The sequence below is a fragment of the Talpa europaea genome (genome assembly GCF_964194135.1).
Source record: "Talpa europaea genome assembly, chromosome: 7".
NCBI lineage: Eukaryota > Metazoa > Chordata > Mammalia > Eulipotyphla > Talpidae > Talpa > Talpa europaea.
This window is the reverse complement of record NC_140074.1, coordinates 99,695,878-99,710,015: the sequence shown is the minus strand read 5'-3', so window position 1 is coordinate 99,710,015 and position 14,138 is coordinate 99,695,878. Positions and strand designations below refer to the sequence as shown.

Here is a 14,138-nt window from a genome sequence, read left to right as displayed (position 1 = left end):
CAACTGGTCCTATATGATGAGCAGTGCCCCACACGAACCCTGGGGCTGTTGTGGGCTGGGGCAAGGCCCTGCTCTCAGCTCTGCGTCCCTGGGGCTTGGGACCCTAGTTATGGGAGGTGTGGGAACCACATCTGAAAGCAAGTTGCCAGGGCGGGGAGAATAAAGCCCATTAAACTTGGCCCAACAAACAGCCCCCACCCTGTCGCGTGCCAGTTAGTTAGCTGGGCACCTGGCCCAGCCCTTCCCTCCTGTCCCCTACCACTCAACCTGAGTTTAGTGGGGGCTGCTCTGTGCTTGGGCTGGGATTGGACATTGCTCTGTGTTGCTGAGAACAAGCTGGTGACATCTCTAAGCCAATGAACTCACTTTCCCCAGGACGCTCGCTACCATCCATCCACCTGTCAGGCCTCACCTGGGGTCCACACCCTGGCAAGCCCAAGGTCCCCATCACTGACACCTCAAATTTTAAGTCCTATACTCCACCCCAGCCTGGGGGCTTCACTCTGTGTGTGTGTGTGTGTGTGTGTGTGTGTGTGTGTGTGTGTGTGAACATAGCGGCCTCAGAAGCCCCTGGCCCTCTCTGAGCACAGCTGAGTGCCACAGCTCCTCCCAGAACATGCACACATCCTTGCCTCCTCTCTATCCCACCCAGCTAGTCAGGGGAGGCAGCTGTCCCAGTAAGTGAGCACTGCCCTTGGAGACCTGAAACCTGATTATAGCTTCTCCCAATAGGGACCCAGAACAAGACTGTCCCTGGGCCTTTCCTTCTGTTCTTACCACTGCCCAGAAGTCCTGGGACTCTTGATGGGAGTCCTGGCTCTCAGGGCTGAAAGGCTTCCAACCCTCCAACTCTGCAGTTAGCTGCCTGCCATTACAGATTCACAAGAAGTTGTCAGAAGATCGAACAGAGGTTACCTGCAACCTTCACCGGATTTCCCCCAACAGATTCATCTGCATAACTATGTGCAATAATATCACAGCTAGATATGTGGCTGTGGGTATGATCTAGAGCTTGTTGGGATTTCACCAGTTTATGTGCATTCATTTATGTGTGTGTGTGTGTAAATGTGCACAACCTCACCCTGTGTGTAGATTGGTATAACCATGGTCACAGTCAGGTTACTGTTCTGTCACCATGAAGAGTCCCCTCTTTAGAGCCACACCCACTCCTCCATCCCTAACCCCTGAAATCACCAACTCTTCTCCATCTCTACAACTTTATTTCAAGAATGCTATATAAATAAAATATATAGTATGTAATTTTTGGGGATTGACTCCTCCTCACGCTTTTCAAGGATATTTGGGTTGTTTCCAGTTTGGGTCTATTTAGAATAAAGTTATTATGACATTCATATATATATATTATACCTATTCATTCATATACACGTACATATTATATTAGTATATTTACATTCCGACCAATAATGTGTGGGTGATCCAGTTTCTCTACCATCCTTACTAACATTTTATGTTGTCACTATTGTTTTATTTTAGCCAGCCTGACAGGCATGTAAGAGTCTCTTGTTGTGGTGTTAATCTTTTTCCTGATGACTAATGACATTGAACATATTTTTATGTGCTTATTTACCACCAAATGTCCTTTTAGGTGAAATGTCTGCTTATGTCTTTTGCCCCTTTTTCTAGTTGGATTGTTTGGTATGTGGTCTGCAAATATTTTCTGCTAGTCTGTCTCTTTCCCAAGTGTATAATATCATTAACTATGATCACCATGCAGTACATTTGATCTCCAGCACTTATCTTATAACTAGAAGTTTGTATCCTTTGACCAATATCTCCCCTTTTCCTTAGGGCCTAGTAACAAGTATTCTATTATTTCTATGAATTTGTTTTAATTCCACATGGAAATGAGAACATTCTGTATTTGTCTTTCTCTGTCTGACTTATTTCACTTAACATAATGCCTCAAGTTCCATCCATGGTTGTATCTGGCAGGATTTCCTTCTTTCTCAAGGCTGAAAAATTTATTCATTATATATTTATACACCACATCTTCATCTGTTCATTCATTGATGGACACTTAGATTATTTCCCCACCTTGGCTATTGTGAACAATGATGCAGTAAATATGGGAGTGCAGATATAGTGATTTCATTTTCCTAAGATGTAAATGCAGAAGTGGAATAGTGATAGTTCTATTTTTAACTTTTTGAGGAAGTTCCATACTGTTTTCCAGAGTGGTGGTACCAAGTTACATTCCCACTAACAAGGCACAGGGTACCCTTTTTTCCCACATCCTTACCAACACTTGTTGTTTCTTGTCTTTTTGATGATAATCATTCAAATAGGGATCAGGTGATATCTCGTAGTTTTGATTTGCATTTCCCTGATGACTAATAATGTTGAGACCTTTTTCTTATACCTTTTGGCCATCTGTATTTCTTCCTTGTGAAATTATCTCTTTGGTTCCTCTGCCCCCCCCCCTTTTTTTGTTCTTGAGTCATACAAGTTATTTTTATATTTTGGATATTAATGTCTTATTGGATATATGATTTGCAAATATTTTCTCTCTGTTAGTAGGTTACCTTTTCATTTTGTTGATGATTTCCTTTGCCATGCAGAAACTTTTTAATTTGATGTAGTTCCACTTGTTTTTATTTTACTTTATTTTTGCTTTTTTGCATTTGATTTTGGTGTCAAATCTAAGGAGTGTTATCATAAGACAGGTGTCAAGGAACTACCTCCCATGTTTTCTTCCAGGGGTTTATGTCTTGAAGTTTTTCAGATCTTTAATCCATTTTGAGTTGATTTTTTTTTCATGGTGTAAGATAAGGGTCCAGTTCATTCTTTTGCATATGCCTGTCCATTATCCACAGCACCACTTATTGAAGTGGTCTGTCCTTTCCCCATTGTATATTCTTGGCTCTTTTATTGTAAATTGACCATACAAATGTGGGCTTGTTTCTGGGCTTTCTATCCTGTTCCATTGATCTATGTGTCTGTTTCTATGCCAATATCATTCTGTTTTGATTACTATAGCTTTATAACATAGCTTGAAATCAAAGTGTTATGACTCCAGCTTTGTTCTTCCTTCTTCGGATTGGTTTGGTCACTCAAGGTCTTTTGTGGTTCCATACAAATTTTAGAACCTTTTTTTCTATTTCTGTGAAAAATGTCATTGAAGTTGTCATAAGAATGTCATTGGATCTATAGATTACCTTGGGCAGTATGAAAATTTTAAAAATAGGAATTTTTTCAATCCATGAGCATGGGATATCTTCCCATTTATTTGTGTTTTATATTTCTTTCATCAATGTCGTAAAGTTTTGTGTCCAAATCTTTCACCTCTTCAGTTAAATTTATCCCTAGATATTTTCTTTCTCATAGTTCATTGTTAGTGTATAGAAACACTTTTGTGTTGATTTTGTACCTTGCAACCATTGCTTTTTCTTTTCATCCTTTTCACAGGCATCTTACATAGAGCAAAAAGAGCACAGACTTGTGCTCTTGATGAGGTTGAAATTATCATTTTTCCTTTTGATTATACTTTGATGTCAAGGCTAAGAACTTTTTGCCTAGCCTTAGCTCATGAAGATTTTTTTCATATAAGGTTGATATTTCATATTTACATGTAAATCTGTGATTGACTTTGAGTTAATTTTTGTATAATGTGTGAATTTTAGGTCATAAATCTTAAAGGATCATGTGGGATCATACAGTAAGGGATTGGGAGAGCTGGACTCAAACTTGGGTCTGTGTGCTTTTTTCCTGCTCCCCACAGCAACATCAGTATCTGGACTGGGGGTGGGCCAGACCTGGTTGCAGAATGGAGATTGCCTTGATTATCCCTCAGGGTGGTGTGTCCAGTGCTCACCTTGGGAAAGCATCACTCAATAGTCAACAAACACTGGCAGACGCTGCCACATGTTGGTTTGTGCTGGATACTGCTGGGATCCAGGCATTTCCTGGAGCCTCCATGGTCACAGTCCCACTCACAGAGTTTTCAATTTTCAGTGAAAGATGTTCCCCTGAAGTCTGGGGAACCCAGGCATCCCAAGTGAGTTGAGAGGAATGAATATGAGCACCCTGGGTTTATGAAGCAGACAGCAGTGTTCCAAGGAGAAGGGGCAGGAAACAGAGGCCTAGAGATGTGGTTGAAATTGATAGGGGTGAAGCTGGCCAAGTGGGTGAAGGGATGTGAATTGTTCAGTTAGAACCTTATGGTCCTTCCTGCAGGGTATGGAGACCACAGATGACGTAAGCAAGGAGGAGCGTGGGCAAATGGGTGGTTTTAGAGGTCTCCTCTGCTGCTTGCAGGTAAAATGGGTTAGAGGGGGCAAACCAGTACAACGAAGAGGTGGTACAGTTCTGCCAGTCATGAAACTGAATAGCTGAGCTTGGCATTGGCTGCAGGGTGGAAAGACATGGCAGGGGGGCAACAGAGTGGCAGCTTCCAGTCTTCTGGTGTGGGCCCTAGATGGGTAGGGGTACTGATGGAAATGTGGAAACTGGTTGGGATGCTCCTGGGCTCATAGAAGCTGACACTCTGGCAAACTTGGAAGCCCCCTCCCCAGTTCCTGGCCCTCATTGACCCGGGGCTGCTCATTCCTGAGTTGGCACATTTAGGGAACTTTGTTTGAGTGGTAACACCTCCGCTGCTGTCATAAAGGAAAGGTTGTTCTTTCTGCCGTTCAGCATAAACACTTGGGCAGACAAGCCAACCAGCAGTGCCTGGAGGCGGTGCCCCACGCCAGAGCCTGGAATGGGCTGGTATGGGCTAAATAAACCTGGTCAGAATCTCCTGACTTGAGCTTTCTGAGCCATTATGTGGCTGTGACTCTTCACCTGTCCTTCCCAAGAGGGCTGGGTCCTCCAGCTGCCAGAGCCAGCCTGTCTGGGCCCAGAACCTGTCCTCGGAATGCTGGGTCCTTGAGGCCCCAGAGTCCTGCGCTGAGGTCCCGGGTTCTGACTATATCCTGGGCAAATTATGCTCTTTATGATCTTGTGTCCTTTCATCTGCGCTACTGGTGGAGGTGGAGGTGGTAGGGTAGGGCAATTGGATCCAATAGTATCCGGAACTCCTTTATGGCTATTTCTGAGATCCTTTCTTCCTCTCTTCCTCTCCTCTGTGCCTTTCTTCCTTGCCCCAGCCATTCATTCCCTTACTCGCTCATTCATTCACAAATGTTCACAGAACCCTGAACTGGCTGATACCTGGAATTCAGAAATGCTTCAAACCCTGTGTCTGCCCTTGGGGAGCTCCCAGTCTGGTGGGGAGGTAAAATATGCAAACAAACCATTGTGATTCAACCACTGCTTTGTGTTTGTGAGTGTGTGTGTGTGTGTGTGTGTGTGTGTATGGGGTGGAGTCAGGGGCGGCTTCAGAGGACAAGCCCTTTGCAATGGGCCATGAAGCTGGAGGTAAACAAGGGTAGGGAAGGAACGTCAGGGGGAGGGGACGTCTGCAAAAGCCTGGAGGCAACAGAGTGCTGGGTGTGTATGAGAAAACACAAGCAGGTCAGGGTGGCTGGTGCACGGCTAGTGGATGGGAGGGCCTGGGACCAGTTGCTAAGAGCCCCCAAATGTCAGGGATCCCCCCCACTCAGGAAGCTATGGGTTCTAGGAATGCGGTGTGGGAAGGGGTTCCTGAGAAGTAAGTGGTGTGAACAAAACCATGATTCTGAAAGGCCAGAGAGGATGGAGGAACTAGGCCCGTGCTGTCAAGAGAGGAGAAGGAGCGGGAAGGGAGTGAAGTGAAGTGGGCAGGACTGGGGTGAATGTGGGGGATAACTGAGGCAAGGAGGGAGGAGAGGACAAGTCTGATTAGACAAAGTAAGTGGAGGTTTCCCAGGGGGTGACAGGGAGCAGAAGCCCTGGCCCCCAGAGTTGTGGAGAGAAACTGGACAGGAGGCTAGGATGCTGGCTCCTGGGGGTCAGGGGTGCTGCTCCGGCCCTGCTGTCACAGAGGAAGGGATTGGGGACCACCTCCCCACCAGGGAGGGACTGAGGGTACTTTCTAGAAGGGCTAATTAGAGGGGATAGTGCTTAACCCAGGTCCAAGCAGGGAGCACTGAGTCCCGGAGACCAGGTGCCCACCAGGTGAAACTTCCCCCCAGCCGGCCTCTGTGGCTGAGCTGCCCCTCTTCGAGTGCCATCCTTTCTTTCAGTTTCCAAACTTGCCCCCTTATCACTGTCTCCTCCTTTGCTTGGCACTCTGCAGAAGATCCAAGATGCTCAGAAAGTGTTGCCTGGGAGGAGCATGTGGATTCAAGGTTGATTCTATCCATCCTGGAGAGCCAGGCAGAGACAGACCCCTGACTGCTGGGTGCGGTGGAAGAGCAGAACCCCAGGAAGGCCAGAGGGAGACACAAAAGGGTGTTCCCACTCTGTAGCCGTGGGGGCAGTGTTGAAGTTTCTGCCCCAAACAGGGCTCTGCTCCAGTGGCTCAGTAGGGAGGCCTAGATTAAGGGTTCAGTCCGGGAATGGGCTGAGGCCTGGATGTGCATGAATTCCTCCATTAACTCAACAGATGATCAGTGGGCACCGCTCTGGCCTCTGGGGAGAAGGCCATAGCAGGATCAAGTCCCTAACCTTATGGTCTACCACATGTGGGGAAGAGGCAAGAAACAAACAAACAAACCCAAGTCACCCCAGGGGAGGAAAGGGATGAGGAAAAGTAATGTGGCTGAGGGCAGGACAGGAGAGTGGAGGAGGTGCCTTCCGAATGGGTCTTCTTGGGACAGCTTGCTTCAGGCAGAGAGCAAATGTGGCTGGAGTGTAATGGGGTGGGGGTGGGGGGCGGCAAGAAATATGAACCCAGAGGAACTAGGGGTCTGCGTAATGGAGGGCCTTGGAGATGCTGAGACTTTGAGCATCTAGAGAGTTCTGGGCAGGGATTGATGAACTCCCTTTATGTTTGAAGAGTCCTCTAGACATTGTTGAAGGTGATGGGTGGGGGGATGAAAAGGGGAGGCCCCTGGCCTAAAGCTCTGACCCCAGGGCTGGGGTGGTGGTGGTGGGGCATGGACATGGTCAAGCAGTCACTAAGGGCAACTCTGCCTTCACTGTAGTCTTGCCCAGGCTGCATGGGCTGCAGGGAAGAGGGAAACGCCTCGTAGCCCAACATGTTGCCTGCAAGGCTTGTTGCTGAGTGCCCTCAACGGCCAGGGGGTTAGGCCAAGTCCCTGGGCTGGGTCCCATGGCAGCAGTTGGCTTCCCCCCCAGCAGGTTTTTTCTAGCTTCAAAGGATTCCTCCTTTGAAGAGGGCTGGGAATGGAAGGTAGAGATGGAGGGAGACAAGTGCCCCAGGTGAGCTCTACCAGTGCAGAGGATTTTCTCACAGGCAGGGCCACAGTGCAGGGGAGCCCCCAGGAGGGCCAGGATGGGGGCAGGAGGGAAAGAGGCAGGGTGTCAGCCAGAGTCATTCTGAGGCTAGCTCCCTTCCTCCACGAGGACTAGACTCCAGCCTGTCTGAGGTGAGGACAGAACAAATCAGGTCAGACTCTTGGCCTCGGCCTGGGTGCTTTGGCTGCTGGGAGGGCTATGGGGGCAGCCGTGGGACATGGGCATCCCTCTCGCACAGATGACGTGGGCTGCGTGGTGCCGTCTGAGTGCCTGCGGGCCTGTGGGGCCGAGATTGGCTGCTCCAACATCGCCTACCCCAAGCTGGTCATGGAGCTGATGCCCATAGGTGAGGCTGTCTGATGGATCTGGGTGAGGGGGGAGACTGGGGAGGGGGTGGAACCTTGGGCAGGACCAATGAAACCAAGTGGCCCTAGGGTTGCGGAGGCCACTCCGAATCCAACATGGTGTTGTGTGACATCAGGTGGGATGATGTTCACAGAGGAAGAGAGGATGCGATAATAATACAAACACTCACGCACCGCCCACCAGTGCCAGGCACTGTTCCAGGGGTTTCCCATGTGATTGGCTTACATCCTCTTCCCAAGAATCCTGTTCTTATCATCCCCATTTTAACTATGGGGACCCAGAGAGGTAAGTGACCTGGCCAGGTCACCTGGCAAATGAGCTACAGGCCTGGGGTCTGAAGAGTGATAACCTGCCTCTAGCACTTTCCCTCTCACCCTGCACTGTCCCATCCCTCCAGAAACATCTTTTTCTCCTTTCAGGCCTCCTGGTGCCACAACTTTTTACTACTACTTCTCACTTGATGCTATGAAGTAGAGTGGTTAGCTCTATTGTTATAGGTGGGGAAACTGAGCCATAGAGAAGGGAACCTGGCTTGTGCAAGGTTACAGAGTACCTGAGATACAAACCTCAACCTGTCTGGTCCCAAGCCCACTGCTTCCTCTGTGGGATGAGGAGCTATGAACACATACCTTCTGCCTCCAACCCCCACTGAGAGGCTATAGGCCAATGGGTAGAATTGTGGGGCAAGTTTGGCCTTTCCTGTGTTTCTCATGGCAGCACAGCCCTGGTAGTCTGACACAGGGTGAGTTCCCAGTCCCTGGATGTATGCAAGCAGAAGCCACATGGCAAGGGGTGTGGGACAGCTTTCTGAGGTCCTCCGTAGCACAGGGTTTTACCTCCAGATTCTCAGACCCTTGGGTGGCTGCCTCCTTCCCTCTGGCTGCCCCTGTGGAAACTTTACGGCCCCACCCTGCTTTTCCCTCCCTCTGAGTGAGCCAATGAGCCTAGGCCCAGCGGACCTGAGTGCACAGACCTGGGATCAGATCTTGGCCCTGCTACTTGCTGGCTGAGATATTTGGGGCATGTCACTTCCCTGCTTGAAGCTTCAGTGTCCTCATTTATAAATTGGAGCTAATGATACCTACCCACCCCTCAGCGTTGTTGCTGGGATTAAACATAATAATGTAGGAAAACTGCCTGACACAAGGCTTGGCTGAATTGTGGGTTCCTGCCTGTGGGCCTCGCCTTCCCATACTGTTTTAGGAGCTGACTCCCAGCTGTCATTGGACCACAAACCCCTTTGAGCTTCCTTTTTTTAGGAATGGTTAGAGAATAAGCCCCAAGGTAATTCACTTTCCTGAGCAAGAGACAGAAGGTAGGGAAATGTTTTGGGGGAAAACATGATTGAATTCACTTCCTTTGAGCTCCAAGCCCAGTCAGTCTAGGTGAACAGAGAAGGTCATGGATGCCTAGAGGTCACACAGCAGGTCAGATGAAGAACCAGGGCCACAACCCAGCCAGTAAATGGCAGCTATAAGGCTGAGTCTGATTCAAGGGAGGGACCTGAGTCAGGTTTATCCTAAGGTGGGGATGGGGGTGCAGGACAGACAGGCAGGAAATCTGCAGAGATGGAGGAGGTGCTTAGACACTTGAGAAAATGTGTAAGAGGGCTTGGAGATAGACTCAGACCAAGGCCCAGAGAGGGAAGGCAGCTAGCCTGAAGTCACACAGTACTGAGTTGGAAGTTGAGCATCCTTCAACTTCAGAGCTCCCACCCTCAGCCCGTCTTGAACCCACAACTCCCAGAAGGCTTTGCACAACATTGCTTCACCCACCTCAGTGGATACCTCGCTCACATTCAGTCGCTGGTGGATTTTTCTTCCCCCCTGACCCTGAGGTCCCACATCTCCTGTTTCTCAGAGCCAATGAGAAAGGGAGCCCCCCTTGTCTGCTGGTGTTGCCACACATAGGAAGTGGCGGGGAAACTCCATACTGGACCTCTGGGCTTGCCCAGGGTGTGACCTCCAAGCGGAGGGCCCTGCCCTAGGCCACCCCCCTCTCCCATCTCATTCCAAAGTTCTGCCTCTGGCCTTCTCTGAGTCCCTGAGCAGCTGTCTTTCCTTCTCGAGTCCCCACTTCCTCATCTATCAAACGGGTTAATAATCCTTCCATCAAATGAAGTCATGGGTGTGAAAGTGCTTTGTCAACTGCTGGGTTCTGTAGAAATGAGAAGGTTTATAATAGCACCAACAATAGAAACAATTACAGTTGTGACTATTGTTGCCAGCAAGCTGCAGGCTCAAGCAGCAAATTCCCCTTAGTCTGCCCTCAGTCTTCCCAGCAGAGCTTGGGTCTTTCTCCTGCCACCTCAAATACTCCCAGCCACTGGCCTTCCTGGTGTGTGATCTCAAGGACTTGTGAATGGTGGCTCAACCACACGGGGCTGATGGTGGGACCCCCAACAGTAGGACACAGGCAGGAGGGGCCAGGGCCAGGGCCAGGCAGCCCCTTTCAGCAGCCCCTGTCCCACCCCCCAGGGCTGCGAGGGCTGATGATCGCAGTGATGATGGCCGCGCTCATGTCGTCACTGACCTCCATCTTTAACAGCAGCAGCACACTCTTCACCATGGACATCTGGAGGCGGCTGCGGCCCCATGCCAGTGAGCGGGAGCTGCTGCTGGTGGGACGGTATGGTGGGTGGGTGCTGACGCACCAGCGAAGGTCAGGGAGGTGGGCTTCCCCAACCACATGACCAGCCTGCAAGGTCCACCAGAGGTGTGCTTTGAGGGATGAGTGGGAGTTCAACAGTTGGAGAAAGGAGGATGCCAGAAAGGAGAGAGAAGAGACCAGAATATTCTCTCCATTCCACCTCTCATATTGTTCCCTGGTCACCTCTTCATGATCAAAACCTCACCTTGGAGGCATCTTTTACCCTGAGCTGCATCTTTGAGGGAATCTCAGCCAGAGAGATCACCCTCCCTCAACCATCCCAGGGATTTCTCTGTCTTCCCCAAATCTGAGCCACTAGCCTTCTTGATGCTCCAGTGGCCCCACAAACAACTTAAGCCAAACTCACATCTGGCCAAACTTAGGCCACTACTGTCCCTCAGCCTTCATGCCCCTGGCCCCACTGAGCTTCTTCCCAGTTCCTCCAGCACTGCATGTCCCCTCCTTATTACCTCGATGACTTACCTTGAACTTTCTAGACTCTGCCCAAATGTTTCCTTCATGCAGTCCTCCCTGATACCCCTGTCCAAGAAATGAGTCCTCCCTATGGACTATTGTCAGGCTCCCCCCACAGCACATGTTGACCTCATAGGTCCAACTTATCTTCCCAATGCCCATGTGCACAGGGGTGAACAGGGGCCGCGTCTGCTCAGCCCTTCATCCCTGTGCTTGGCCAGCAGTACCGGGAGTCCTTCAGGGGTGAACTTAGCAGTGAATGGCAGGAGGTTGGTGGCTCTGAATGTGTGCACGTGTTCATCTGCCAGGGCCTCTCCCACATCCCAGCCCACACTGCACAACCCAGTTGAGGGCCCAGCCTCTCTCTGGTGCTCAGCTTGGCCAACAGTGCACTCTCTGCTAGCAGCGCATGGCGCCTGTCCTCAGGGCGGGGTCCCTCCAGGAGCTCTAGGCAGCTGTCCCAGGGATGCAAAACAGCCAGGATCCTGTCAGAAGGGCCCTGTTGGGACACGCCAGAAAGCAGGCCTGCGTGAGCTCATCTGTGGGCTCACAGCTTCCTCCAAAACAAGGAGCCTCTCCCTTGGCCTCGCAGGACACTTCTGTGTTGGCATGACCCAGCTCTGGGCCTCTTGACCTCCTCTCCCACCAGGAGGTTCCCCACTTCCCTTCAGCTGCTATGTGCCCCTGGTGGCCCACGCCTCTCCAGCATATCCCTCCCTAAGTTAGCCCATGCTCCAGCAGGGCTGGGGAGGCCTAGAGATGCTGAGTCTGTTGTAGGAAGGCAAGAGTTTGTGCGAGGAGGGTGGAGTGGGATAGGTGTTAATGGAGCCTGCCTATGCCTTTGAAGAGGGCAGTACCCGCCCGCCTGCCAGACTAAGGGTTAATTAGCCTTAATCGAGATGGCACCTCCTTCCTCCACCCTCTCCCTCAGGCCTGGAAGGGAAGAAAGGGAGGCAGGCAAGCAAGCAGGAAGGAGGACTCACCCCAACTGCATATAGCCTCTGTTGCCCCTGCCCTCCTATTCAGGTTTCAGGGGGTCTTACCCCTACTGACCTATGGGCGGGGAGAGATGTTCGTTTGACCCAGGACACAGGAATGAGGGGGCTCAGCCAGGGAGGAACAGATGGGACACCTCATCCCAACTCTGACCCCACACCTCTTCAAGTCTCTGAAGCCTCCCTCCTCCTGGAAGCCCTCCTAGATTGATGCTTTCCCTGGGTTCCTTCACCCTCTCTGAGTGTAGGGTGATATGCTCCTCTGTTTTCTTTGTTGGATTCTAAGTACTGGGCAGGGAAAAGGGCCCGCTTGTCATCAAATCTGGACTCCCAGTGCAGAACCTGGGACTCAGGCGGGTTCCTGGTGACCAATTTGTTGAATGAATGAGTGAAGTATGTCCCTGCTATGGAGGTTCCTGCACCTAGAGGGGAGACAGGCAGAAACCAAAGAGCATTTATGCAGGATGGAGAAGGGAAGGGACTCTGCTTGTCAGAGGTCTCAGACTTCAGAGCTGAGTAGCCCAGGTTCTAACCCAAACCCAGATTGCCTGGCTGCAGATGTTGCATTCTTAGACAGAAGATGTCCTGTGATGGATGTGGTCAACAGCCAAGGGCAGTAGGGGATGAAGGGTGTGCCAGCTAGAGGTTGCAACTTCTGCAAAGGCCGAAGTGTAAGAGGAACCTCCAGGAGGCTGGTCCAGCTCAACCGTGAGGGCAGTGGGCCATCTGCGCTGCCACCTAATGTTTGCTGAGCACTGCATGTGCCAGGGGATGCCGCAGTGATTAAGGAGGTGAGGCTCTGGCCTGCCGCCACCCCTCCCCCCAGTGCTTGCAGCCAGGAGGGAGAGACAGACCACAAGACAAACTAGAGACCGGGATGCTGGGGGCTGCTCTCTGAGAGACTGAGCGGAGACCCCAGGGATGAGAAAGAGCAGGACTGAGCCAGGGGCCATACCTGCAAGCCGCGGGAGGGTTTGCAGTGGGGTCGGACTGGCCCCGTCCCTGGTGGAGCAGACCAGAGGCCAGTGAGAAGGCAGGAGCTAGGGCAGCAGGGGACAGAAAGAGGAGAGCTAGTCACAGTGACCAGAGGGGTGAAGAAGGGTGTCTGAGGACGAGCCCACCCACTGCCCATCCAGGCTGGTCATCGTGGTGCTCATTGGCGTGAGCGTGGCCTGGATCCCCGTCCTGCAGGGCTCCAACAGTGGGCAGCTCTTCATCTACATGCAGTCAGTGACCAGCTCCTTGGCTCCTCCCGTGACCGCAGTCTTCATCCTGGGCATCTTCTGGCAGCGAGCCAATGAGCAGGTGGATGGGGGTAGAGGGAGCAGAGGCAGAAGCTGGGCAGGGAGCCTCTCCCATGTCTCAGATGGGCTGCGGCCTGTTGGCATCTTCTTCCCCTGATGCCTGTGTTTGGGGGGCGGGGGGTGCTGCCCCACCTGTCCCTCATCCTCCTCCAGGGGACCTTCTGGGGTCTGATGGTGGGGCTGGCTGTGGGTGCCACGAGGATGGTCCTGGAATTCCTGCACCCCACCCCGCCCTGCGGCGACCCGGACACTCGACCTGCCATCCTCAGCAGCTTCCACTACCTGCACTTCGCCATCGCCCTCTTCGCGCTCAGTGGAGCTGCGGTGGTGGCTGGGAGCCTGCTGACACCACCCCCCCAGAGTGTTCAGGTGAGCCCACCCCGACCCTTAATCAATCTCTGGCTCTGATGCCATTCTGACCTCTATGACTCAAGAATTTTCTAGCTCTTAAGTCCTAAGCCTGTCTCATCCTGGCCCCTGGCCCTTTATGAACTCAACTACCGTCTTTCCTTTGTGACTCCTGACCCTGACCCTGTCCAGGTCCTCCCCCATCCTGTCATGTCCACCCACCCCTACCCATTCCTTGCAGATTGAGAACCTTACCTGGTGGACCCTGGCTCAGGACCCACCCTTGGGAGCCAAAGCAGGTACTGTGTGACCCCCCAGCTCCCTCTCATTTCCACTTGAGGCAGGGGCTGGAGGCATGGGTGCTGACTGTGCCTCTGGGTCCTCTCCTGTCCCTTTCCCTCTCTCACCCCCTCCAGGTAATGTCCAAACAGCACAGAAACATGCTTTTTGGGCGCGTGTCTGCTGCTTCAACGCCATCCTCCTCGTGTGTGTCAACATCTTCTTCTACGCCTACTTTGCCTGACACACCCCACTGTGCAGGAAGGCGGGGTCCCCAGAGCCCTTAGTCCACCTCCCCTCCCTAATAAGGTTCCCAAAGCCCAGGGAGGGGGTGAACACCCTCACAGCTACATGGCAGCAGTCAATGCCCAGGACTGGTCCAGTCAGCTAAGCAGGAGTCCTTGAAAGTTAGGGGGGTTAT

The 14,138-nt window shown here is 51.5% G+C and overlaps 1 protein-coding gene across 2 annotated transcripts in view; it reads left to right on the top strand.

Annotated features, from left to right (window-relative positions):
* Window positions 1-13,961, top strand: part of SLC5A10 (solute carrier family 5 member 10) — a gene marked incomplete at both ends in the record, with an annotated part of 60,772 nt that extends 46,811 nt beyond the window's left edge. The window contains 6 exons of one of the 2 annotated variants that reach the window (XM_084236452.1): window positions 7,541-7,648; window positions 10,146-10,296; window positions 12,923-13,091; window positions 13,244-13,459; window positions 13,680-13,737; window positions 13,855-13,961. In XM_084236452.1, coding sequence (XP_084092578.1) covers window positions 7,541-7,648; window positions 10,146-10,296; window positions 12,923-13,091; window positions 13,244-13,459; window positions 13,680-13,737; window positions 13,855-13,961 — 809 coding nt within the window. The remainder of the gene's footprint in view (window positions 1-7,540; window positions 7,649-10,145; window positions 10,297-12,922; window positions 13,092-13,243; window positions 13,460-13,679; window positions 13,738-13,854) is intronic. The other variant, XM_084236453.1, reaches the window with a different exon arrangement.
* Window positions 13,962-14,138: the final 177 nt, after the last annotated feature.